Here is a 26,923-nt window from a genome sequence, read left to right as displayed (position 1 = left end):
CTTTTTTAAAACCCGGTGCTCCTGCGTCTCTAAGAGCCGCACAGATGTCGTAAACAGCCGATAATTCTGCTTTTAAAAACACGACCTCGTGCTCTGGTTGAAAATACTGTAATTTTTCAGCTCCTTCAGTTCACAGAAACATTGCAATATTTAGGGGAAAAAAGTCGTAAGATTGTGACAAAAAAGTCGGAAGATTGAGAGAAAAAAGTCGGAAGATTGTGACAAAAAAATCGTAATATTTAGAGAAAAAAAGTCGTAATATTTAGAGAAAAAAGTCGTAATATTTAGGGGAAAAAAGTCGTAAGATTGTGATAAAAAAAGTCGTAATATTTAGAGAAAAAAGTCGGAAAAATTGTGACAAAAAAAATCTTAAGATTGTGACAAAATAATCGTAATATTTAGAGAAAAAAAATCGTAATATTTAGAGAAAAAAAGTCGTAAGATTGTGACATAAAAGTCGTAAGATTGAGAGAAAAAAGTCGGAAGATTGTGACAAAAAAATCGTAATATTTAGAGAAAAAAAGTCGTAATATTTAGAGAAAAAAGTCGTAATATTTAGGGGAAAAAAGTCGTAAGATTGTGACAAAAAGTCGTAAGATTGTGACAAAAAAGTCGTAATATTTAGAGAAAACAAATCGTAATATTTAGACAAAAAAAAGTCGTAAGATTGTGACATAAAAGTCGTAAGATTGTTCCGTCTAACTGAACCTGAACGTCACCTTTTTGATCTCGATCGAACAGAAAAGATGTTTTCTGTAGCTCGTCGTCCCGATGGCGCCCCCTGAGTGTGTGGAGTCAGAATAACACAGCACGGAGTTCTCATTGATCTTTATTAATATCATCATTTCACAAAAGTCTTAACGTTTTGATTTCCCCCGTCTTCCTCAGTACACCGGAGCTCTGACCTACGACGGTGTCAGCGTCATGGCGACGGCTTTCCAGAACCTGAGGCGGCAGCGCATCGACATCTCTCGCCGCGGCAACGCAGGCGAGTGTCTGGCGAACCCTCCCGCCCCCTGGGGCCAAGGCATCGACATCCAGAGGGCGCTGCAGCAGGTGCACTGGTGTTTCCTCTTTACACGACACGATAAAAACACAGGAAATGGAATAATGATTCAAGAGCACATTTAAGTCACATGTGGAGTTTACAGGTTTGTTTATGTCAGTTAGGGCGCCCTCCCACTGTGCCTCCGTCCCGCGCCCCGTGCTTTAGGGTCCTTGTCCCCCCCTCCAGGCCCGTTTGTACTCACACTACCTGGGCCTCGGTGAATGCTTCTTGCTGCCTATACGTCATCACGCCGTAACACGTCACACGCATTGATGACGTCATGGCGATGCGTGGCTTTGTTTCCAGATCTTTCCGTAGACCTCGGAGTTTTTGAGCGTCTTGTCGACTGTTGTTGAATCTTTTCATCGACCAAATCTGCAGTAAACACTCCACCTCCGCATCACACCAACGTGAAACTTTCACCGCCATTGTTTGAAATGTCCGCGCATGGTCCCTCCTTCTTTTTTCTACGTCCCAACAGGCGCACAGGAAATGACCTCAGAACCGCAGTAGGCCTCGTGCTCGTACACGTTCGCACGCTCGTGCTCGTACACGTGCAAACGTGCTTTACTAAAGCCCACGTGGACGGCCCGCTGTCCGCAGTTATGCGCGGAGCGGTTGAACTCACACTGCTTAAACGTACTAGGCTTTAGCTGAAAAACCTGTTTTGGCGCGGTACAGATGGACAGCATGATTGCGCCCTCATTCCACTGAATACCCGAGGACACGTTTACACAAACAAACTTCCCCCGTCTGTTTTCAATAATAATGTTGTACACGCATAAAGAAGCGTAATGACAGGGTCACATTTACCGTTGGCGGGGAAGACGTTCCCCTCATCGCGGATCAGCCTGTCCGGAGTCTGGGGAGGCAATTCACATCCAGCCTCTCACAAAGACCGTACTGCAGCAGCTCTCCACAGGCCTGGCTGGAATCAATTCAAGCCAGTTGCCTGGAAAGTACAAGGTCTGGTGTTAACGTGGCCTCTGAAGCTGTGTGACGTTACCTCGTCAGCTGGAAGCAAGATGGAAGCAAGAGCCGGCTCATTCGTCCGCAAGGGGCTAGGGCTCCCGAGGTGCCACTCATCGGCCAGCCTGTACGGGAACAACACACTCCAGCTCCCCCTGAAATCGATCGCCGTAGGATGCGGGAGGGAGAAGGCGAGGCTGCTGATGGAGCTGAGGGACTCTGCAGATGAGACGGTGAGGGACATGGAAGGCTGAAGAGGAGGTGCAGAACGCAGTGGGCAGGCTGCAGCACCAAGAGGTGGTGGGCAGAGTCCAGACGGGGCGTGCTGGCCTCGGGTGGGGAGACCTGCCCAAGATGTGGTCCAGGGCTAACCGAAAGGAGAGGAAGGACGGGGGGGTTTATCGAGCATCCGTGCGGGTCACCAACTCCAGATTAGCACCTGCAGGGAGAGGCGCCGGGCCGTAGGCCGAGGATGTGACGCATCTTTTAGTTTCACGTAATATTTTTTCAGCTCCAAGATCAAATCTTTTCCCTCGTCCACCGTCCAGAAAAGACGTTATTTACACGTTGTTTATATTATTTTTTGCCAAAGCTACAGGGAGCAACTGAAAGGGCGCCCAAAGCTGCACGCGGCCCAAAGCTGCACGCGGCCCAGGAGCCGCGGGTTGCAGACCCCTGATCTAGGTGAACGTAGAGGCGCGTTTTTTTTTTTTTTAAATGGATGATTTCTGTCGTTCTATCGGAGCGAAAATGATCAAACTAATGTTGAAGACTGCAGCTTTAAGTGTGTGTGTGTGTGTGTGTGTGTGTGTGTGTGTGTGTGTGTGTGTGTGTGTGTGTGTGTGTGTGTGTGTGTGTCTGTGCAGGTGCGTCTGGACGGCCTGACGGGTCGTGTTCAGTTCGACGAGCGCGGACACCGGACCAACTACACCCTGAGTGTGATGGAGCTGAGCCACGCGGGGCCCAGGAAGGTGCTGCACTTTGCTTTGGTTTCCCCGCGTCAGCTCGTTTCCATAATTAGCTCCTGTTCTCTGGTTAAAGGTGCGATCGTCAGTGAATCAGCTGCTGCAGCGTTTCAGAACCTGCAGACTCTCGGCTTCTGTGGAAAGCCGTCGTGAGCTGAACCGGCGCACGCGTGTGAATTAAATCAGCCGTGTCATCATTCGTGTTTTTCATCAGATGAAAGATCAGATCACTCATTCTGTGAACGCAGTTCGACTGAAACGCCGTTTAACATCGTTAACTCTTTCAAGCTAAAGTAAAGGTGCTGCTGTGACATTATTATATATTTTATATTAGATTATTGTCATTGCTGCAGGAACATGACGATGCATTTTGATTTTTTTCGCTGTAGTAAAGTTTGTTTTAGTAAAAATCTGAACACGAACATCCGCCGCCCTCCAAAGTCCCGCCCTCTTCCCCCGACGCGTGCGCTGAGAAAGTGAAGCGGCCGGTTGGTTTACACTACGCTAACGCAAAAACGTCGTAAGATTGTGACTAAAAAAATCGTAAGATTGTGACAAAAAAGTCGTAAGATCGTGACAAAAACGTCGGAATATTTAGAGGAAAAAAGTCGGAATATTGTGACAAAAACGTTGTAAGATTGTGACAAAAAGTCGGAATATTAAGGGGAAAAAAAGTCGTAAGATTGTGACAAAAAAGTCGTAAGATTGTGACTAAAAAATCGGAAGATTATGACAAAAAAGTCGTAAGATCGTGACAAAAACGTCGGAATATTTAGAGGAAAAAAGTCGGAAAATATTGTGACAAAAAGTCGGAATATTAAGGGGAAAGAAAGTCGTAAGATTGTGACAAAAACGTCGTAAGATTGTGACAAAAAGTCTGAATATTTAGAGAGAAAAAAGTCGGACTAATAAGAGAAAAATAAGTCGTAAGATTGTGATAAAGAAGTCGTAATATTTAGAGTAAAAAGAAATCTTTAAAGACGCTCTGTGTTTAGCGTTTTGAAAAAGTGAAAACAAAGCGAGGAGGGCGGGAGCTCTGACAGGAGGTCTGAGGACGGTGGTCCGATCCCGGCGGCGGCGGTGAAAACGTGTCTTTGTGTTCAGATCGGCTTCTGGAACGAGAGGAGAGGCTTCGTGAGCACGGCCGTCTACAAGCCGGTGATGGAGGAGCTCCACGACCTGCTGAACAGGACCTACGTCATCACCACCATCCTGGTGAGACTCGGACGCCACCGCCGCCGCGCCGCCGTTGTGTTTTCCAGACTGACGCAGTGTGTCGGTAACGCCGTCTGTCTCCGTACAGGAAGCTCCCTACATGATGCTGAAGAAGGACCACGAGCGCTTCGAAGGAAACGAGAGGTACGAGGGTTACTGCGCCGAGCTGGCCGCAGAGATCGCCAAACACGTGGGCTTCGTGTACCGGCTGGAGCTGGTGAGCGACGGCAAGTACGGCGCCAGAGACGCTGAGACCAAGTTGTGGAACGGCATGGTGGGAGAGCTGGTGTACGGGGTGAGTGGAACCAGGACGCCACCACGGAGCGCCCGCCAGTGGTTAAGATGAATAAAGTGATCTAAAATCAGCATAAGGACCGGAAACGAGGGTGTAACCGGGTCAGCGGCTAGCTTAGCTTAGCATAAAGACTTGAAACAGGGTTAAGAGCTAGCTTAGCTTAGCAAAAAGACTAGTAACAGGTAAAACAGATAGCTTAGCTTAGCTTAACATAAAAACTGTAAACACTAGCTAAGCTTTGCACAAAGACTGGAAACAGGGAAAATTAATAACTTAGCTTAGCTTAACATAAAAACTGTAAACACTGGAAACAAGGGGAAAACAACTATCCTAGTTTAGCATAAAGTCTGGAAACATGGGTTAACGGCTAGCTAAGCTTAGCATTAAGTCTGGAAACAGGGTCAACAGCTAGCTTAGCTTAGCATAAAGACTGGAAATACAGAGTAAACTGCTAGCTTAACTTTATAGCATAAAGGCTGGAAACTAAGGGAAACAAACAGCTTATCTTAGCATAAAGACTGGAAACAGGGTAAACAGACAGCTTAGCTTAACAAGAAAACTCCAAACACTAGCTTATCTTAGTGCAAAGACTTGAAACAAGAGGATAACAACTAGCTTAGCTTAGCAAAAAGACTGGAAACAGGGAAAACAGATAGCTTAGCTTAACAAGAAAACTCCAAACACTAGCTTATCTTAGTGCAAAGACTTGAAACAAGGGGATAACAACTAGCTTAGCTTAGCAAAAAGACTGGAAACAGGGAAAACAGATAGCTTAGCTTAACAAGAAAACTGTAAACACTAGCTTATCTTAGTGCAAAGACTTGAAACAAGGGGATAACAACTAGCTTAGCTAAAGACTGTATTGAATTGAATCTTGTGGCGTTGCACGTGGCTCCTCTCTCGCTCTCTGCAGAAGGCTGACGTGGCGGTGGCTCCGCTCACCATCACTCTGGTGAGGGAGCAGGTGATCGACTTCACCAAACCCTTCATGTCTCTGGGGATCTCAATCATGATCAAGAAGCCCACCAAGTCCAAACCGGGCGTCTTCTCCTTCCTCGACCCGCTCGCCTACGAGATCTGGATGTGCATCGTCTTCGCCTACATCGGCGTCAGCGTGGTGCTCTTCCTGGTGAGAAGCCGAGAGCGCTCAAGGACTTTTTACTGTAACAGGGAAACAGCTAGCTTAGCATAAATACTGTAACAGGGAAACAGTTAGCTTAGCGTAAATACTGTAACAGGGAAACAGTTAGCTTAGCATAAATACTGTAACCAGGAAACAGATATCTTAGCATAAATACTGTAACAGGGAAACAGTTAGCTTAGCATAAATCCTATAATACAGAAACAAATAGCTTAGCATAAATCCTATAATACAGAAACAAATAGCTTAGCATAAATACAGTAAAAAAGGGAACACCTAAAAAGAGGGAGACAGCTGCTTAGTTAAGCACAAATACTGAAAACAGGAAGACAGCTAGCTTAGCTTAGCATAAAGAATAGAAACAGAGGGAGACAGACGCATAGTTTAGCATGAATACTGGAAATGGGGAAACAGCTACCTTAGCTTAGCATAAAGACGGTTGTTCTGTGTGTCAGGTGAGTCGCTTCAGTCCGTACGAGTGGAAGGGAGAAGACTCCGATGACGACGAAGATGAAACGCTGCCCTCCTGCGGATCTCGCAGAGCTCTGCCCACGTCTTCCTCTGAGCTCGCTCACTCTCCAGGTATCTTCATCCTCATCCTCGTCATCGTCGTCGCAGTCTGAAACCCGGTGCTTGTGTGTCATGATGTGGTTCTGTTCTTTAGGGTTCTTCCAGGCTCACGTAGAGAACCAGAACCAGCAGAAGGAGAAGGAGGCTCCAGAACACACCAACGACTTTGGGATCTTCAACTCTCTCTGGTTCTCGCTCGGGGCCTTCATGCAGCAGGGCTGTGACATCTCGCCCAGGTACCATGCTTTCAAACAGTAGCATAGGTAGCTTAGCATAAATACTGTAACAGGGAAACAGTTAGCTTAGCAAACGTACTGTAACAGGGAAACAGGTAGCTTAGCATATATCACGTAACAGGGAAACAGTTAGCTTAGCATAAATACTGTAACAGGGAAACAATTAGCTTAGCATATATCACGTAACAGGGAAACAGTTAGCTTAGCATAAATACTGTAACAGGGAAACAGTTAGCTTAGCATATATCATGTAACAGGGAAACAGTTAGCTTAGCATATATCATGTAACAGGGAAACAGTTAGCTTAGCATACGTACTGTAACAGGGAAACAGGTAGCTTAGCATATATCACGTAACAGGGAAACAGTTAGCTTAGCATAAATACTGTAACAGGGAAACAATTAGCTTAGCATATATCACGTAACAGGGAAACAGTTAGCTTAGCATAAATACTGTAACAGGGAAACAGTTAGCTTAGCATATATCATGTAACAGGGAAACAGTTAGCTTAGCATATATCATGTAACAGGGAAACAGTTAGCTTAGCATTATTACTGTAACAGGATGTCGTGTGTTTGAACTATTTCTAGCATGAGCTAAACTAAGCTAGCTGTTTCCCTCCGTTTCCTGTCACTATGCTAAGCTAAGCTAACTGCCTCCTGCCTCAGTCCACAAACACCTCGCTGTGACGGTCCTCACAAACACAGCGAGATACACAGATACATGAACATACCATCAGTAATATACAGCACACACACACACACACGCACACACACACACACACATGCGCACACACACACACGCACGCACACACACACACACACACACACACACACACACACAGAAACAATGGGGTGTGACATGTTGCCGGGTCATTTGTATGTTACAGCTGTGTGAAGGCCTGAGGCTGTTTCTATTCTGGATCTGTGTGTGTGTGTGTGTGTGTGTGTGTGTGTGTGTGTGTGTGTGTGTGTGTGTGTGTTCTGTAATTGTCCTCATTAAAACAATGCTGCAGCTCACAGCGTGGCTGATATCTTAAAGGGCTGCGACACGTTGGTCTGCTGAGGCATCTGCGCTGAAGTGTTGCCTGGCGACCGAATCAGAGCGCAACAAAATATTCAAGTTCAAAACGGTGGAATTACAACTTCCTGTCGGACACGTGATGTCATGGCGCCCAGAAACACCTTTTTATTGACTCGCAAGGAGAAAGAGACGACTGTGACAGTCTTACTTTAACCGTCACCTTTAGTCGTCCAAACTTAACCGTCTCCTTTAGTGTCTAAACTTAACCGTCTCCTTTTGTCGTCTAAACTTAACCGTCACCTTTAGTCGTCTAAACTTAACCGTCTCCTTTAGTGACTAAACTTAACCGTCTCCTTTAGTCGTCTAAACTTAACCGTCACCTTTAGTGACTAAACTTAACCGTCTCCTTTAGTGACTAAACTTAACCGTCTCCTTTAGAGACTAAACTTAACCGTCTCCTTTAGTGACTAAACTTAACCGTCTCCTTTAGTGACTAGACTTAACTGTCTCCTTTAGTCTAAACTTAACCGTCACCTTTAGTGACTAAACTTAACCGTCTCCTTTAGTGGTCTAAACTTAACCGTCTCCTCCCCAGGTCTCTGTCAGGTCGGATCGTGGGCGGGGTCTGGTGGTTCTTCACCCTCATCATCATCTCCTCCTACACGGCCAACCTGGCCGCCTTCCTCACCGTGGAGCGGATGGTGTCGCCCATCGAGGGCGCCGAGGACCTCGCCAAGCAGACGGAGATCGCCTACGGGACGCTGGACGGAGGCTCCACCAAAGAGTTCTTCAGGGTGAGGACGCCGTCAAAATTCACGAGATTCAAAAGTAGCAACTCAACGTGGAAAAAGTCGCAGATTTCTGAGATTAAAAAGTAGCAAATCTACGAGACAAATGTCGCAGATTTACAGGATTAAAAAGTAGCGAAAATGCGAGAAAAAGTCGCAGATTTATGAGATTAAAAAGTAGCAAATCTACAAGAAAAAGTCGCAGATTTACGAGATTAAAAAAGCAGCAAAAAATGCGAGAAAAAAGTTGCAGATTTACAAGATTAAAAAGTAGCAAATCTACGAGAAAAAGTCGCAGATTCATGAAAAATAAAAAGTAGCAAATATATGAGAAAAAAATCGCACATTTTCTAGATTAAAAAGTAGCAAATCCACAAGAAAAATTTGCAGATTTCAAGATTAAAAAGTAGCAAATCTCTGAAAAAAATCGCAGATTTACGAAATTAAAAAGTGGCAAATTCAAGAGAACAAGTTGTAGATTTGCTACTTTTTAATCTCGTAAATCTGTGACTTTTTCTTGTGGATTTGCTACTTTGTAGTCTCGTAAGTCTGCGACTTTTTTCTCATAGATTAGCTGCTTTTAATCTCAGATTTTACGATTAAAAAGTAGCAAATCTACCTAAAAAAGTAAATAAAACTTGTAAATGTGCACGGTGAGTAATAATAACACTGTATCTATTATTGTGACCCTCTCTCCGTCTTCACTGTCCGCTCCCACTCCAGCGCTCAAAGATCGGGGTCTTCGAGAAGATGTGGTCGTACATGCGCAGCGCCGACCCGGGGGTGTTCGTCAAGAACACCAACGAGGGCGTGATCCGCGTCAGGAAGTCGAAGGGGAAGTACGCGTACCTGCTGGAGTCCTCCATGAACGAGTACATCGAGCAGAGGAAGCCCTGCGACACCATGAAGGTGGGCGGGAACCTGGACTCCAAAGGCTACGGGGTGGCCACGCCCAAAGGATCGCCGCTCAGGTACCGTCTGAGCGCCGGCGCCGGGGGCCGTCCACGTGGGCTGAATGTCCGTGTCCTGTTGTGTCTGTTCTTGTTCGACCAATCAGACGCTAACTTCACGAAACAGCTTTAATGTTAAATTACTGTTGTTCTTCTTTCATGGACGTAGTTTAGTGGTTAAACTAAATCTGCTGTGTTTGAAACGTGATGCACCAGAGTTCTGGCGCCTGCAGAGGTTTGGACTCGAGTCGTTTCAGGCGTCAAGACGTCGCACGTTAGATTTCATTAACAACAACAACAACAACAACAACAACAACAGCAGCAACCGCCGTTCCTAGAAAAGGGCCAACACAGTAAACAGAGGAGACGACGCACACGGTCTAAACTTAACCGTCTCCTTTAGTCGTCTAAACTTAACCGTCTCCTTAAGTCGTCTAAACTTAACCGTCACCTTTAGTCGTCTAAACTTAACCGTCTCCTTAAGTCGTCTAAACTTAACCGTCTCCTTAAGTCGTCTAAACTTAACCGTCTCCTTTAGTCGTCTAAACTTAACCGTCTCCTTAAATCGTCTAAACTTAACCGTCACCTTTAGTCGTCTAATCTTAACCGTCACCTTTTGTCGTCTAAAGGTAACCATCTCCTTTTGTTGTCTAAACTTAACAGTCTCCTTTTGTCGACTAAACTTAACCGTCTCCTTTAGTGTCTAAACTTAACCGACTCCTTTAGTGACTAAACTTAACCGTCACCTTTGGTCGTCTAAACGTAACCGTCTCCTTTAGTGACTAAACTTAACCGTCACCTTTGGTCGTCTAAACGTAACCGTCTCCTTTAGTGACTAAACTTAACCGTCTCCTTTAGTGTCTAAACTTAACCGTCTCCTTTAGTGTCTAAACTTAACCGTCTCCTTTTGTCGACTAAACTTAACTGTCACCTTTGGTCGTCTAAACGTAACCGTCTCCTTTAGTGACTAAACTTAACCGTCACCTTTAGTCGTCTAAGTTTAACCGTCTCCTTTAGTGTCTAAACTTAACCCTCTCCTTTAGTCGTCTAAACTTAACCGTCTCCTTTAGTCGTCTAAACTCAACCGTCACCTTTCTTCGTTGAAGTCGTTATAAAGTGACGTCTGTGTACGCACGTAGAGGTCACTCCGCGGTCACTCCGCGGTCACTCCGCGGTCACTCCGCGGTGGTCACTCCGCGGTCCCACCTCTGCAGAGCCCGGAGAGTTTCTTCACAGATGACAACAAAGTGTCTGTGAGTGTTTACTGTCTGTCCGTCTGTGCGTCCGTCAGTCTCTTAATCTGTCTCTCTGTCTGTCTTGTCTCTCTCTCTTGTTTGTCTGTGTGTCCGTGTGTTTCTCTGTCTGTCTGTCTGTGTTTCAGTCTGTCTGCGCGTTAAACTGTCTGCTGTCACGTCGTCTGTCCTGCCTGTCGACCTGCGTCTACCATCACCACGGTGCTACTAACCCCCGATCCACCCATCCATCCATCATCCATCCATTCATCCATCCATCCATCCATCCATCCCTCCATCCATCCGTCCGTCCATCCATCCATCAGTCCGTCCATCCATCCATCCACCATCTTTGCTGCTGTCAGATAAAAACAAAGCTAACTCGTGTTTTATTTGAGGTAAGAAGAAAGCTGTTTGTATCTATTCGAATTGTTTCTTTGCATTTTTAACGTTAGAAACGCAAAAATCGTCCTCTGATCCGCTGTCGTATTAAACACAACGTCTGTTTTAGTTGCTGCAGACACGCGGCGTCAACAGGAAGTGTAAAACTAAACCGACTTTGAAGCTAATAAATCTGCGACTTTTTCTCGTAGATTTGCTACTTTTAATTCTGTGTATCTGCGATTTTTCTCTCGTAGATTTGCTACTTTCTAATCTCGTAAATCTGCGACTTTTACTTGTAGATTAGCTTCTTTTTAATCTTGAAAATCTGCGACTTTTTTCTCGTAGATTTGCTACTTTTTAATCTTGTAAATCTGCAATTTTTCTCGTAGATTTGCTACTTTTTAGTCTCGTAAATCCGTGTTAACGTGCAGCGTTCTCACAGATGTCGTACAAACAGAAGTGTCGGATGGTTCTGCTTCAGGAGGAGATGCAGGTTTGTTGCATCGCTGCGTTTCGTTGCTGTCCTTTTCCGTCGAATGCGACACAACGGTGCATTCAGGTGACGTGTTCCCACCTGGAATCTGTCGCGTTCGGCTTTGAAACCAAGCTCATTTAAAGTTATAATGCGGTTAATCGATGCGTTGCTAATGGCGACGATAAAAACAACGACCACCCTGTAACGTCCTGCAGACTCAGCGTCACCAGAGGAAATGAGTCCTCGTTAAACTGAGGATGCAAATGTAACTGTGATGAAATGAGTTCATGCAGAAATATTAAACACGGTGGAAGATTAAAAAGCATCTACCTGCCTTTAAAGCTCGCCGCACTGTCAACATCCGTTCACTGATGAAATGCTCGAAATAAAAAGTCGCTTAAAGGCAAAAACCAAAATAAAAAGCACCTCAGAAGCGTCAAGAGGACTATTTTTATCTGGCAGCAGCACATGAGAGTCGTCTTTGTTTCAGACATCAGTGTTTTTATCAGATGTTCTGAAAGAGAGAACGTCTTTCTGCCTCACATCCGCATTTTACAGCCGACCCAGAGTCACAGGAAGGAGCTCCACGCACGGCATCATTACATGTCGGACGTTATATAATGATATAATTTATGTTATGAAGCCAAGAACACTAATCAGAGTCACAACCACAGATTTATAGTGTAATGGTTGTGTCATGTTTTGAGTTAAAGGTTGAATGTGTAGAACGATCAGAACAGCTCCATCTAGAGTCTCCAGATCGTCGTCCCAACAACAAAAAAGAAGTCCAGCAGTCGGGTTGCCAGGTTGGTCAGACCCGGCCCAGTAGCTCCAGGAGACCGGAGTCTGTTTGAGCCTGTTTGAACCCGTCCCCTCCAGAAAATCACAGCATCAAAACAAGGATTAGAGGAGTTTGACTGACAGTTAGCGTTAGCCGTTAGCGTTAGCCATTCCAGCTAAGTGCAGATGAAAGTGATGTTAGCATCAAGGAGCAGCGTAGCCATGTAGGCGTGCGTTTGAATGGCGTTCCTCTCCTTTCTCTCAGTCCATGGAGTGAATGCTTGGCCTATAGTGACTCTGGTTGTTGCCCGTCTCCGCTCACTCAGCTGCTGGGACAAAGAAGCAGCTGCAGGATTGGCTAACTCCATTTCACCCAGTGCCAGCCTACAGTAGCTGCACCCAACAACAGACAACCCTGGCAACCAGCAACGCCCAACGCTATTGGCTGCTGCCATGGAAACAGAACGGGACAGGAAGTCAAACATTTCAAATTTTCATTCAGACTAAATATGAAGAGCTCTTTTCCAAAACGAGATAAAAGCCAAATTTAAAAAAAATGAGTTTGAGCCACTTTGCTGTAGACAGAACCTTTTCACTGCTTCATCAGTGTTTCTGCCAAATCTCTTTATTTCCTTGTTTAAAATGGTCTCAAGATGCAGTTCCTTTCCAAACCACGACCAGCGCCAAACCTATTTTTAGCCTAAACGCGATACGTCCTCTCGACCAATCAGAATTCAGCGAGCGTTCTATGCGATCCAACATGGCGGCGCTCTGAAGCGGGAGAGTTTTTGGTGTCGTCCTTGCGTTCAACACGTTCAGACTGAGTCAAAGTGAAAAAAACGACTAAAAACAGATGAAAACACCACAAAAACTTGTAAAAAATGACTAAGAACAGATGAAAACTCTCGACCAATCAGAGTCCAGTGAGCGTTCTATGCGATCCAACATGGCGGCGCTCTGAAGCGTCCGTCCGTTCAACACGTTCAGACTGAGCCATGAACCATTTTAACAAAATACACTGAATATTAACCAAATGTGTGGGTCTGGGTAAAAAATGTAATTTTCCTGAAAACTATTCAAATGGATTTATAGCATTTTGGAAAAGAGCTCCTCACTTATATTTATATATTTCCTTTTGATAGAGGGGGGGGGGCAATTCCCCACCACCCGCCTCCACCCGAGCCCGGCCCCCGCTCACCTTGCCCTAGACCAATCCAGTCCGACCCCACCCCCGGTGACATCATCGTGATTGTTTTTAAGGCAGAAAGATAAAGATAAATACATAAATTAACGATAATAATACATTAAAATAAATAAATAATGAGCTAGAGTTTATGATGATGATGTAGATAAATAAGATGTGAAACCATCTTTAATAAAGATTTGATAAATACAGTTATGTTGAAGATATGATGAATAATAAGGTCAGAAATTTTACTTAAGATGGATATAGGAAATTTTTTTTTAAAGGAAAAGCAACATTTTCGGTCTGTTCCCCTTTAAAACGCTTCGTTGGAGCTTCATTATTTTTAAAAATAAAGCTTTGAAAGAAGCTTCTACACATTCAGCCTTTGACTGAACGGTGCACGCTGGCTTTGCTTTAAACAGGAGCGTGTTTCCAGCATTAGAGCCGCTGAATGTCGAGCAGATTGGAGAGTGACCTCTGCACAGCTGACTCTGGGTCGACTGGCCCCCGGGACCAACAGCTGAACCACTCCGTCTCAGGCTGCTGTGTCTGTCGCTGACTCTTGAGACGGCTGCACTGCTTTTCTACATGAATGAATCATTTTAAGAGTTATTGTTCCAAAATTACATTCGTACAACTTCTGATTGATTTATTAAAACCAATACTTGGGAACGGGAGAAATGTTACAGCGTTGAGGGCGATCTGATCAACACCAGCAGCCGCTCTCACCGGTGTAATGGCGACTTCTATGTGTCAAGAGATGTAAGACACAATTACTTTTGGACGCGGACAAATTTAAGTGTCATTGGACTCAAATAAGAGTGCGTACAGGGGTGGACTGGCACACCTCTCCTCCAGATCGATTGGTTCTGATGGTCTCAGCAGATCAATCTGAACTCTGGTTTAAAGATCTTTGTGAAGGGGTGAAAATCCTGGTTTCTGATTGGATAAACCATCTGTCTGTCACCAACACACGGGCCAAACCAACCAATCAGATGAGTGAAGCGTGTGACGTGCTAACAGCGTGGAGGCAAAGCTCAGAAAGGAAACAACATGTGGGTAAAGGAGATTTTCCCTTTGTGTTTAACGTGAATTTACGGATCAAAGGCCCAATTTCAGGAGCCCGGTCCAGATTCAACAGAAGGATCCAGAGAACAAAGAGTTAGTGAGCGGCTCGCTCCATAGCTGCTCATCTCATCCGTGGAAGCCTCCATGTTGTTTACACTCAACAGTCTCTTCTGTTTCACTTCAATCCACCAAAGAAACCAACGCTGATTCGTTCAAACTGCTCAAACTTCTCCAAATTTTCTCCGTCGCTCGTTACCAGACTGATCTGAGAGTGAAACACAGTGGAGCTCAGACATCAGGACGGGCTAACGAGGCTAAAGATGGGTGTGATTGGGGCATAGATTATAGAAAGACGGATGGCTAGCCTGGAAATTCAGACCAACATCCATCCAGACGTACCGACCCACATCTAACGATCAATAGACCTTCCAAACTCAAGGGGCGGCACCAACACATGCAGTTCAAAATACCACTGCATGCGATTGGATAGCACTACGACCAATCAGAGCGATGAACAGGGTGACGTATGTACGTTTAGGGACCAACTGGTAAATTAAACTTTTGCCGTATCTGTTTAAAAAAGAGTTAGTGAGCGGCTGCTCATCTCATCCGTGGAAGCCTCCATGTTGTTTACACTCAAGAGTCTTTTCTGTTTCACTTCAATCCACCAAAGAAACCAACGCTGATCGGTTCGATCGCTTGGCAAACTCCAAATTGTCTCCGTCACGCGTCACCAGACTGATCTGACAGTAAACCACAGTGGAGCTCAAAGATCAGGACGGTCTCACGAGGCTAACTTTACTGATTCTCAGTCCACTCCTGCGTGTGTGCGCATTTAAATTGGACTAGTTTGTATTTGACACACGTTCTTTATTTTGGGACAAAACTCTTCTTTCACTGCCGCCATCATCACATCGACTGTTGCCATTGTCCCGTCACGCTGAAGTCACACTGGTCGCCTCGTCCCTGATCATTTCATGGCTCGTGTTTCTTCTCCATCACCAAACCAAGTCCCTGCTCCCGTCACATCTTTCATCATCACTGCTACGTGAAGGGGAACAACAGGCAACGTGTGGGTATTCCTGTGTTTTGTGGGTTAAAAGACATTTTGTCACCTGGATGTTAATTCAACATGTTAGTTTATATTACACTTGGTATTTCTGTCCAAACCACCTGACTGTTGTTCCTCCTTTATGTATCAGGTACTGAATGGAAATGAAGTGGAGGATTGTTGCGGAGTGGAGTCAGAAGTAGGACGCATTTGCTGTTTTTCAACCCAGACCGTATAAAAATGATGCTTTCCTTCTGGTATACCTCACACATAACTTTGATTTTTGACCGTTCTGCTGCAGCTGATCACTGGGCTCAACAAGAACCAGGGTTTAGACCTGGTTCATCCAGGTGATCCTAGACCAGTTGGGAGGTGTAGTTTCCCCAGCAAGTCCCAAGTTTTACCTTTATACCTTACGTCCTTCCCGTCTGTCGTTCTTGGGGACAAAGAAAGACTTCCCTGGATTCTTCTGAGGAGTCCTTCTGGATGTTCTGTAGCAGCGGTTTCATTCAGACGTCCTCCCAAATCATCAAAGTCCGTCCTTTATCGTGTAGATGTGTCCACAGTCTCACTTCTTCAGGCGGTGGTTGGTACAGCTCAGTGCCGTCTTCACCGTCACAGTGCGTCCGAAGCAAAAAGAACCGTTTTCACATCTGAACCCCGGACGACGTCAGTTCAACAAGAATCGGGTCCAGAGTTTCTCTTTCTCACAACAGCAGATTCTCCGTGTCCGTTCTCATTTACTGGAAACAATCGGTTTGCTTTAGGCGAGGGGTAGCGCCTGGGAGAGCGTGCAGGAGGCAGGACGTGACACAGATTACACCACGGTCACATTGGCCGGTTCCTTCTGTGGTCATTAACAACTTCAAAGACTCTCTTAACGTTCTCCGAATCCGTCTGATGATTTGGATGCCGACAGAAGTTTCTTAATGTCGGCGCCGCTCCAGTTACACACTTGCGTTGGTGTCTTTGTGTGAATCACCTTCTTCTTCTCCCTCAGTGGTTTGATTCCTCCGCTGTTGGTTCCTTTGGGCCAGTCGAAGGGTACACGACCCTTGTGAAGGTGCTTGGTTCCAAAGCCAAAGCTGAAGTCTGTGAAAGTCAAACTATCAACTTCTTTTTCAAGTCTTTTCACCAGGAAATATCTGAGAATCCAACAGCCAGTCATCGCTGCCAGGTCCATGAGGTCCGAGTCTGCCTTGAACCCACTCGTTAGCCACAACAGGCATCACCCCCAACCTCTACCCCCCACCTTTTGTTGTACCAGCAGGATATAGTGGCCGATCCTGCACACATCATCTCATCTCATCTCTCATCTTCAGCCTCTGATCCTGGATCAGGTCTCAGGGGCAGCAACTCTAGCAGAGGACCCCAAACTTCCCTTTCCCGGGCCACATTAACCAGCTCTAACTGGGGGATCCTGAGGCGTTCCCAGGCCAGTGTGGAGATCTAATCTCTCCACCTGGTCCTGGGTCTTCCCCGAGGCCTCCTCCCAGCTGGACGTGCCTGGAACACCTCCCTAGGGAGGCGCCCAGGGTTCATCCTTACCAGATGATCCTGAACCACCTCAACTGGCTCCTTTCAACACATGCAATCAGGAAATTCAACGTGGAAGTTCACAGTCGACTCTCGGATCATTTTTGACGCGTTCTCAGGTTTTATTTGCTGTGAATTTGACCGCACGCAAGAAAGGAAGCCTGTCTGTCGTCATTGAGATTTTAAAAACAAGATTTTTGCCTATTCTTTAGATGCCTGAGTGATTTTGGCATGAGCTGGTGTTGGAGCCCAGTTACCGTCTGCAGCAGCGTTTTTCACACTAGAACTATATGAAACACACGACCGTCAGAAATTGGAAACAATACTTCAACAAGATCTGGGTTGAAGAGCAGCGACCATTAAAGAACCATTCATGTTATGATGCTAACGTGCCTGTAATACGTAGATCCATGTAATGATGTTGCTATCTTCACCATGGCGGTCGTCTGCTCATTAACACCTAGTTCCCTTCTATCCCTTATCACTATCATCCCCGTAGAAACCCCGTTAACTTGGCAGTATTAAAACTGAACGAGCAGGGCCTGTTGGACAAATTGAAAAACAGATGGTGGTATGACAAGGGAGAGTGCGGCACCGGGGGAGGGGACTCCAAGGTCAGATCACCGTAACCCCCAACGGGTAACGACAGGCAATAGCACCCTGGGGTAACCGGCAACCACCCCCCTCCCCAAGAACTTCAATATCAGGCATAAAACACTCCGGATGGCACGGCTGGAACCACACTGACCCTGCTGTTTGGGGTCTTAAGGTGTAAAAACACTGGTTCTACGTTTTGGACATTTGATCCATCAAAGTTATCCACTCTTAGGCCTCAGCTGCTGATCCAGGGGATATTTTATAAGACCCTCTTCTGAAGCTTTCATAACAAAACAGTCGGGGTGTAAAGATCCACCGGTACGAGTCAGAAACTGATTTCAACGTTAAAGGTGCGACTACGTGGAAATGTGAACATGTGGTTCGGTTCAAATGGAGCATGAAGCCGTCGACTCTGAAGTTATGAACTGGAAAAGTAAAGTGCATGAGAGGACAGGAAACGTAAAATACGGGAAAGCGAAAAGTAAGATACGTGAAAGTACGGAATAAGTAAAGTACAGGAAACGTAAAATACGGGAAAGCGAAAAGTAAGATACGTGAAAGTACGGAAAAAGTAAAGTACGAGAAAGTACGGAAAAAGTAAAGTACATGAACATACAGGAAAAGTAAAAATATGTGAATATTAGCGAAAAGTAAGATACGAAAAAAGTAAAGTACGAAAAAAGTACAGAAAAAGTTAAGTACGGGGAAATAAGCGAAAAGTAAGATACGTGAAAGTACAAAACAGGTAAAGTACGTGAATGTACGAAAAAGTAAAGTACAGAAAAAGTAAAGTACGTGACAGTACGAAAAAAAGTAAAGTACGTGAAAGTACGAAAAAAGTAAAGTTTGTGAAAGTACGAAAAAAGTAAAGTTTGTGAAAGTACGAAAAAAGTAAAGTACGTGAAAGTACAGAAAAAGTTAAGTACGTGAAAATAAGCAAAAAGTAAAATATGTGAAAGTACAAAACAGGGAAAGTACAAAAAAAGTAAGGCACGTTAAAGTACAGCATAAGTAAAGTACGTGAAAGCACGAAAAAGTAACTAACGTGAAAGTAAAGTACATGAAAGTACGGAAAAAGTAAAGTATGTGAAAGTACGGAAAAAGTAAAGTATGTGAAAGTAAGGAAACGGGAAAGTACGGAAAAAGAAAAATACGTGAATATTAGGTAAAAGTAAGATACATGAAAGTACAAAACAAGTAACGTACGTTAAAGTACGTAAAAGTAACGTACGTGAAAGTACAGAAACGGGAAAGTACGGAAAAAGTAAAGTACGGGAAAGTACCGCAAAGTACAAACATATTATTAACTGACAACAAAGCCGGACTGTCCCGTTAGCTTGCGTTGTAAAATACCCCCTCTGATCATCGTTCCGGAGTTAGCTCCACCCCCCCAAAAAACAAAGTTGTTCTGATTCCCGGAGTGTTCTCGCTCTTGCCGGTTACCCAAAGTGATATAGTAATACACATCTCGCGCACAGGGAGTCAGGCCGAACCGAGCTAGATGGAGTATTAACGCATATCACTTTGACGCTGACGTTTACATAAGAACAGTTTTCTGTGTGATTGTGCTTGTTTTTCTTTCTGTCGCTGAGATGAACCAAAGTTTTTTTGCTAAGATCGTTGCCGCTGTTGCTCGGCAGCTCAACAATAACATAAGATAACATGGAGGTGCATAATGTTATTTATGTTATTCCCCTCCCCCCTCCCCCCCCCCCCCTTCCTCCCATGGTTCTTTGAAGAATCCCCGTAAACCTAGCGGTACTGAAGCTCAATGAACAAGCCATCTTAGACAAGTTGAAAAACAAGTGGTGGTATGACAAAGGGGAGTGTGGACACAAGGACTCCGGCAGAAAGGTCAGTTCTTGAGGTTTCCTTGGCCTGCTCCCGAGGTCTTGTGTTGGTTCACCCCACCCCAACTCCCCCAGACCCCCCAAAACCCCCCCCCAGACCCCCCCTAATGTCAGCAGGTACACTCTGAAAAGACAAAAAGTTTGTGAATGAGAATATTCGAAGGCTTGTTTGCAGAATCTTTGCTCCGAGTGTGGTAGAAACTTCGCGTCGCTCCGTTGCAAAGGTTGTTGCTCCGTCACGAAAAAAGATCTGCAGCTAAAACGATAAAAATCAGATGCATCGTTTTTGTTTGGACGGCTGTTTTGGCCTCAAGGTGTTGGGCTTTAAGTTGGTCGCTGATGTGAAATGATTCAATGTTAAAGTGTAATTCTAGCACAAAATCAACCCACAGTCCCAATGATTGAGACACGACTATTAAGGTAGAAATCCTGGAGAGTGGCTAACAGTCATTAGCTCGGGGCAGCACGGTGAAGGCATTCAAAGGTCTTTTTTAACCACTACTACTCATCTCATCTTCAGCCTCTGATCCTGGATCAGGTCTCGGGGGCAGCAGCTTTAGCAGGGGACCCCAAACTTCCCTTTCCCGGGCCACATTAACCAGCTCTAACTGGGGGATCCTGAGGCGTTCCCAGGCCAGTGTGGAGATCTAATCTCTCCACCTGGTCCTGGGTCTTCCCCGAGGCCTCCTCCCAGCTGGACGTGCCTGGAACACCTCCCTAGGGAGGCGCCCAGGGTTCATCCTTACCAGATGATCCTGAACCACCTCAACTGGCTCCTTTCAACGCAAAGGAGCAGCAGCTCTACTCCGAGTTCCTCACGGATGCTGAACTTCTCCCCCTCTCTCTAAGGGAGACTCCAGACCCCCTCCTGAGGAAACACATTTCACACGCTTGTACCCACAAACTCCTTCACTTGGGGTAAGGACTCATTCCCGACCTGGAGTAAGCAATCCACTCATACTGCTGAAAATAACAGCAAACCTCTGCAGCAGCATGAGAAGAGTCCCTACACACACAACAAAGCGTCATCAGCGTAGAGAGTGAGCCCAGAGTTTATTAAAAGAGTGTTTTAAAGACTTACCTACTGGCCCCTGTACCAGCTCCTCTCATAGTAAAGTCCATTACAGTGGATTAGCAAAGTCAGTGTTTGATTTGTTTATTATAAAATGTCCCAACGTGGTGAAAAAAGTCTTTAAATGTTAAAAATATTCAGTTTAAAGTGAAATCAAACAGAGAAAATCAGAGATTTCCAGGTTTCAGAGGCTGAAAACAACTTTTTCTGATGAAAACTAAAAAAAAAACGACTTTAAAAACGACTTTAAAAACGATTTTATAGAAACAAAAATAACATTAAATCAGTTAATGGATCCAAACGTGACCAGAGAAAGTGTTTGAATGCACGCGGGGTTTCTGCAGCTTTAACTAAAGTCACATTCAAACACTTTCCAAACATTTCCAGGAGCATTTCCAGACTTTTCCACATCAAAACCAAAGGAAGGAGCCCGTTGGTGCTTTGTTGTGTGTGTAGGGACTCTTCTCATGCTGCTGCAGAGGTTTGCTGTTATTTTCAGCAGCATTAGTGGTTAAAAAAGACCTTTGAATGCCTTCACCGTGCTGCCCCGAGCTAACCATTGTTAGGGCGCCCTCCCACTGTGCCTCCGTCCCGTGCCCCGTGCTTTAGGGTCCTTGTCCCCCCCTCCAGGCCCGTTTGTACTCACACTACCTGGGCCTCGGAGAATGCTTCTTGCTGCCTATACGTCATCACGCCGTAACACGTCACACGCATTGATGACGTCATGGCGATGCGTGGCTTTGTTTCCAGATCTTTCCGTAGACCTCGGAGTTTTTGTGCGTCTTGTCGACTGTTTTTGAATCTTTTCATCGACCAAATCTGCAGTAAACGCTCCACCTCCGCATCACACCAACGTGAACCTTTCACTGCCATTGTTTTAAATGTCCGTGCATGGTCCCTCCTTCTTTTTTCTACGTCCCAACAGGCGCACAGGAAATGACCTCAGAACCGCAGTAGGCCTCGTGCTCGTACACGTGCGCATGCTCGTGCTCGTACACGTGCGCACGCTCATGCTCGTACACGTGCGCACGCTCGTGCTCGTACACGTGCAAACGTGCTTTACTAAAGCCCACCTCTCCCAAACGGGCCGTGGACGGCAAGCGTGCTGCTCCTAGACGTGGTACGGTTGCACTCACACTGGTCAAAGGAACCAGACTTTAGCCTTGAAACCTGTTTTGGCCCGGTGCGGAGGCACAGTGGGAGTGCGCCCTCAGCCACGTCCGGCTGTTAGCATCTCTCCTGGATTTCTACCTTAATAGTCTCCATGTTTTATTTAAGTGCAGAAAAAGACCCTGGGATGATTTGACGCTGGATTCTTCAACAGTTGGAAAGAAAACTAAAGTAGTTTGAAGTTTTACTCCGATTCACCAAACTCAAGTTCAGCACCTGCTGGCGCAAAATTCTACCTTTGTGTCCGTGCAAAAGGTCATTTTTTGGTTTGGTGAAGAGCTTTTTGTCTTCAGAGTGTAGCACTGCTGCTCAGCCGAACGCTCTGAAGAGCTGGAGGACGGACCCAACGTGAAAGTGTTCACATGAAAACCTCCGGACTCCGTTAAGTGCTGAGTCATTTCCTCCAAACTCTGCGCACAGTCGGATAAATTCATGCAAATTGCCGAGTACATGAGTCCGGCTTCAGCCCGGACTCTTTTAGGAGATCAGGGGTTTTCATGTCTGCACATCAGAGGCTTCTCTCTGAGCAGCCGTTCCTCCCGCTCTGCAGAAGAGTCTGCGGTCAGCACCGTTCAGTGGGGAGCAGCCGCAGACGGACGAGCCCCCGCTCTGCTGAAAATGTGACTTTTTACATCGCTCCTAATCTTCCCTTTGGTGCCACACTCACACGTGTATTTTTAGACCGCGCTGGTGTTTGTGCGGCGTCCTGGAGTTTAGAGAAAAGGCGTTTTTTGTTTGTTTTGTTTGTTTCTAAAAAGAGAAAAGGAGCTTATCTGAATGAGTCGGGCCTGGAACAGAAGCTCCAGATTGGTTTTTTTACACACGTCAGATGTAAAAAGTCACATTTGCAGATATATTTTCCCTCTCTCTCTGTTTTTGGATGCTCACCAACGCCGCAGAGTCGCCTCCCTCCTCTTCCTCCGTCGCGGACGTCTCCAATCTGTCACGCACTTCCTGTTTACGCTGAACTCGCCGCGTAACGGACCGTCGCTAACGAACGTCCGTCGCTAACAAACGTCCGTCAGTCTGTCGAGAAAACGCTTAAAAGAAAGAAAGAGAAAAAGCTAAGTAAGAAAAGTAAGATACGTGAAAATACAAAAACGTGAAGTACGTAAAAAGTAAAGTACGTGAAAGTACGAAAAAGTAGGCTTCGATATGGGAATGTACGAAAAAAGGAAAGTACGCGAAACTATATGAAAAAGTGTAGAATGGGAAAAGTAAAGTTCGAAACCTAAAGTACGTGAAAGTACGCAAAAAAGGCTAGGCTATAGTTTCGGAATGTACGGAAAAAGCAAAGTACGTAAAAGTATAAAAAAACATGTAACGTCAGATTGAAACTGATGCAAATACATGTTAAAAATGTTTAATTTCACTGAATGCAGCAAATTAACTGTTAAAAATAAATGTAGGAATTAATGAATTCTCACTTTGATGTACTTTCTTTTTCATTTTTCCTGTTTATTTATAATAATAATAATAATTATTATTATTATTATTTATACAGAAAACAAAGCGTAAATTAACTATACATTCATTTGATAATTATAACATTTTAATAATAAGCTTTTATTAATTTTGTAAATGCTAAATTAAACACGAAAGTAAAAGTAAATTTAGTGAAAGTACGTAAAAGTAAGTCTGTGAATGTTCTCATGTGTCCAGGTCGTCGTTCTCCTCAAAGCAACTTCAGTCAAAAACAACTGGACTTGGTTATTTGTCAGGAAGACGTTTCACCTCTCATCCAAGAGGCTTCATCAGTTCATGTACGCATCTGACCAGGACCAGGACCAGGACCAGGACCAGGACCAGGCTGGGACTGGACCAGGACCAGGAACAGGCCCAGGCTGGGACAGGACCAGGACCAGGCTGGGACTGGTCCAACTAACTGGTGTGGAGATCCAGGTATTTAACCTCTCACAAGGCCGATGATGTCAAAAGGGTCCCAGTGACATCATCGGCCTTGTGAGAGGTTAAATACCTGGATCTCACACCAGTTAGTTGGACCAGTCCCAGCCTGGTCCTGGTCCTGGTCCTGGTCCTGGTCCAGTCCCAGTCTGGTCCTGGTCCTGGTCCTGGTCCAGTCCCAGCCTGGTCCTGGTCCTGGTCCTGGTCCAGTCCCAGCCTGGTCCTGGTCCTGTCCTAGCCTGGTCCTGGTCCTGTCCCAGCCTGGTCCTGGTCCTGGTCCTGGTCCTGGTCCAGTTCCAGCCTGGTCCTGGTCCTGGTCCTGGTCCTGGTCCTGGTCCAGTTCCAGCCTGGTCCTGGTCCTGGTCCTGGTCCTGGTCCTGGTCCAGTCCCAGCCAGGTCCTGGTCCTGGTCCTGGTCCTGGTCCTGGTCCAGTCCCAGCCTGGTCAGATGTGTACATGAACTGATGAAGCCTCTTGGATGAGAGGTGAAACGTCTTCCTGACAAACAACCAAGTCCAGTTGCTTTGGACTGAAGTTGCTTTGAGGATACGTAAAAGTATAAAAACGGTCGGCTTCAGACTGAAACTGACGCAAATACATGTTTAAAATGTAAAATTTCTCTGAATGAATGAATGATTTTATAATAATAATATAACATAAATTGATATTTGTATTTAAATTAGATGATTTATTTTTTTACCTTTTTATTAATTCATATATTGATACTTTCCTTTTAATTTTCCCTGTTTATTTATTTATTATTTTTATTATTTATACAGAAAATAATAAATTAACTTTAAATTAATTTGATAATTATTACATTTTAATAAATAAGCTTTTATTAATTTTTGTAACTAATAAATGAAACTGAACAAAACACGAAAGTATGAAAAAGTAAATTTAGTGAAAGTACGAAACGTAAAGTAAAGGGGAACGTACGAAAACAGCAAAGTACTAAAATAGTAAAGTACAAAAAAGGTAAAGTACGGAAAAGTAAGATAAAAGGAAAGTATGTAAAAGTAAAGTTCGGAAAAAGCAAAGTACGTGAAAATACGAAAAAAGTAAAATTCGCAAAAAGGAAAGTACGAAAAAAGGAAAGTACGTAAAAAGTAAAGTACTTAAAAGTACGATAAAAGGAAAGTATGTGAAAGTAAAGTTCGAAAAAGTAAAGTATGTGAAAATACAAAATAAGTAAAATGCGAAGAAAGGAAAGTACGAAAAATGTAAAGTATGTGAAAGTACAAAAAAGTAAAGTACGAAAAAGTACGAAAATGTACGAATAAAACAAAAGTATGAATACCAAAGAAAAACAAACGTAAAAACGATTCTCTCCGTCCGACGTAAACGCGTCTTTAGTGTAATTTGACAGAATCTGATTGGCCGAGAGTTAACGTGACAGTTTGGAGAGGAAGCCCGCTGATAGGCTCACCCCGACCCCACATCACTTCCTGCCGAAGCGAGGCCCCGCCCCCTATGAGTCACTTCCTGTCCTTAGTTTTGTTTTGTAACAGGCTGCATGTGATTGGATGAGAGCGCTAAGTCCCGCCCACAAAAAACAAACGATGCATGTGACAGAAACAAGAGCTCAGCAGCCAATCAGACGGCCCCGTTTCTAAAGAAGGAAGTTTTATTTTGAAGGTTTTGCGTAGACAGAAAGCTTTTATTTTTGTAGTTCTGTGCATGTTGAGCATGTGACACAAATATATAATGTGGATTATCATCAAAGGCTGTGATTTGAGTCTTATAAATAAATAAAATAAATAAAATAAAGATTAAATTCATAAACTTTGAACCTCTATCGTTGGTGAAGCTGCAGATGTGCTGGTTCCTACATTTCCCAGAATGCAACAGGAAACCATCTTTTAAAGCGTTTAAAGTGGTTTTAAAAAGTTAAATTAAAGATTTTTCTTCTGGAAAATGAAACAATATTTACAATATAACAGATTTATGTTTTCTCTAAAAATTCAAATGAGTAAATACATTTAAAAAATAATATTACAAATAAATAATGGCTTTAATTGATTAAATGTATTTATTTGTTTATTTACTTTCATATGTAAAGTTCCCTTTGTGATCTCTTTATGTATTTATTATATTTTTAAATACTTATTATTATTATTATTATTATTTCTGTGTAATCTTTTTACTCAAAATTAATTAAAATTAAATGATTAAGTAAATTAAATAGCATAAATAATAAGGAGACTCAAATTAAATACATTTAATTTAAACTTTAATATCATTTTATTTCACGTTTTATCAGTTAATACCTACATTTATTCATATACATATATTTGCATTTATATATTAACATAATTGAGTAAATGAAAATAATAAAACAGTATTTAGTAAAATAATATTACAGCATAGAAAAGACTTCTAATATTCTTCTTATTAATTTTATTTTTTGTTTACTTGTTTATTTACTTACATATAAAAAGTTCCTTTTTTTATTTCTTTATGTATTAATTATATTTTTTAAATACGTCAATCTGTTTTTTTATTTTCTATAAATGAATATTAAATAAATAATTAGGTAAATTAAAAAAGTCTGGGTTAAAAAACGTTAATAAATAAATGTAATTTAAACTATAATATAGTTTTATATCCCGTTTTATGAATGAATACATTTATTTTTATATATCATTTTGAATTCATGCCATTTATTTGCATTTATTTGCATTTATTTGCATTTATTTGCATTTATTTGCATTTATTTTTAATATTCAGAAGGAGTTTAAAATGATTATTTTATAATTATGACCAGCTTCAATAAATGAACATAATTTATTAAAATATAATAATAATAATATTATTAATATTTCCCATCTCAGCCTTTGAACCTCAAATATTTCCACTTATTAAAGATTATTTTAGTGTTTTTGGGGATTTGAGTGATGTCATGAGCAGCTGCGCCCTGATTGGTCGTCTCTGACTCCGCCCCTCTGCGCTGATAGGACAAGACGAGCGCGCTCAGCCTGAGCAACGTGGCCGGCGTCTTCTACATCCTGATTGGAGGACTGGGCCTCGCCATGATGGTGGCGCTCGTCGAGTTCTGCTACAAGTCCCGGATCGAGTCCCGGAGGATGAAGGTGAGACGTGGGCTCTTCTTCTTCTGCTTCTTCTTCTTCTTCTTCTTCTGCTTCTTCTGCTTCTTCTGCTTCTTCTGCTTCTTCTTCTTCTTCTTCTTCTTCTGCTTCTTCTTCTTCTGCTTCTTCTTCTTCTGCTTCTTCTTCTGCTTCTTCTTCTGCTTCTTCTTCTGCTTCTTCTTCTCCTCCTTCTTCTTCTTCTTCTTCTTCTTCTGCTTCTTCTTCTTCTTCTTCTGCTGCTTCTTCTTCTTCTTCTCCCAGCCTGGTCTCACTAAAAGGCGTGTGAATGACGCGCTATTTCTCTCAAGCCATCTCGCGTATAATTACAA

At 43.8% G+C, this 26,923-nt stretch overlaps 1 protein-coding gene across 1 annotated transcript in view; it reads left to right on the top strand.

Moving 5' to 3' along the window:
- The window catches only part of LOC310956609 (glutamate receptor 1-like), a gene marked incomplete at both ends in the record, with an annotated part of 53,023 nt that overhangs the window by 16,565 nt on the left and 9,535 nt on the right, over positions 1-26,923 (top strand). Inside the window, 11 exons of the mRNA XM_083926903.1 lie at positions 889-1,056; positions 2,884-2,988; positions 4,087-4,197; positions 4,286-4,492; positions 5,406-5,621; positions 6,089-6,215; positions 6,298-6,439; positions 8,058-8,256; positions 8,974-9,221; positions 17,412-17,526; positions 26,463-26,597. Of these exons, the coding sequence (XP_083783029.1) occupies positions 889-1,056; positions 2,884-2,988; positions 4,087-4,197; positions 4,286-4,492; positions 5,406-5,621; positions 6,089-6,215; positions 6,298-6,439; positions 8,058-8,256; positions 8,974-9,221; positions 17,412-17,526; positions 26,463-26,597 (1,773 nt within the window). The remainder of the gene's footprint in view (positions 1-888; positions 1,057-2,883; positions 2,989-4,086; positions 4,198-4,285; positions 4,493-5,405; positions 5,622-6,088; positions 6,216-6,297; positions 6,440-8,057; positions 8,257-8,973; positions 9,222-17,411; positions 17,527-26,462; positions 26,598-26,923) is intronic.

Source organism: Echiichthys vipera (genome assembly GCF_963691815.1).
Source record: "Echiichthys vipera genome assembly, chromosome: 14".
In the NCBI taxonomy this organism is placed as follows: domain Eukaryota; kingdom Metazoa; phylum Chordata; class Actinopteri; order Perciformes; family Trachinidae; genus Echiichthys; species Echiichthys vipera.
Note: the sequence above shows the minus strand (reverse complement) of the source record. Positions and strands in the feature narration are given on the sequence as shown.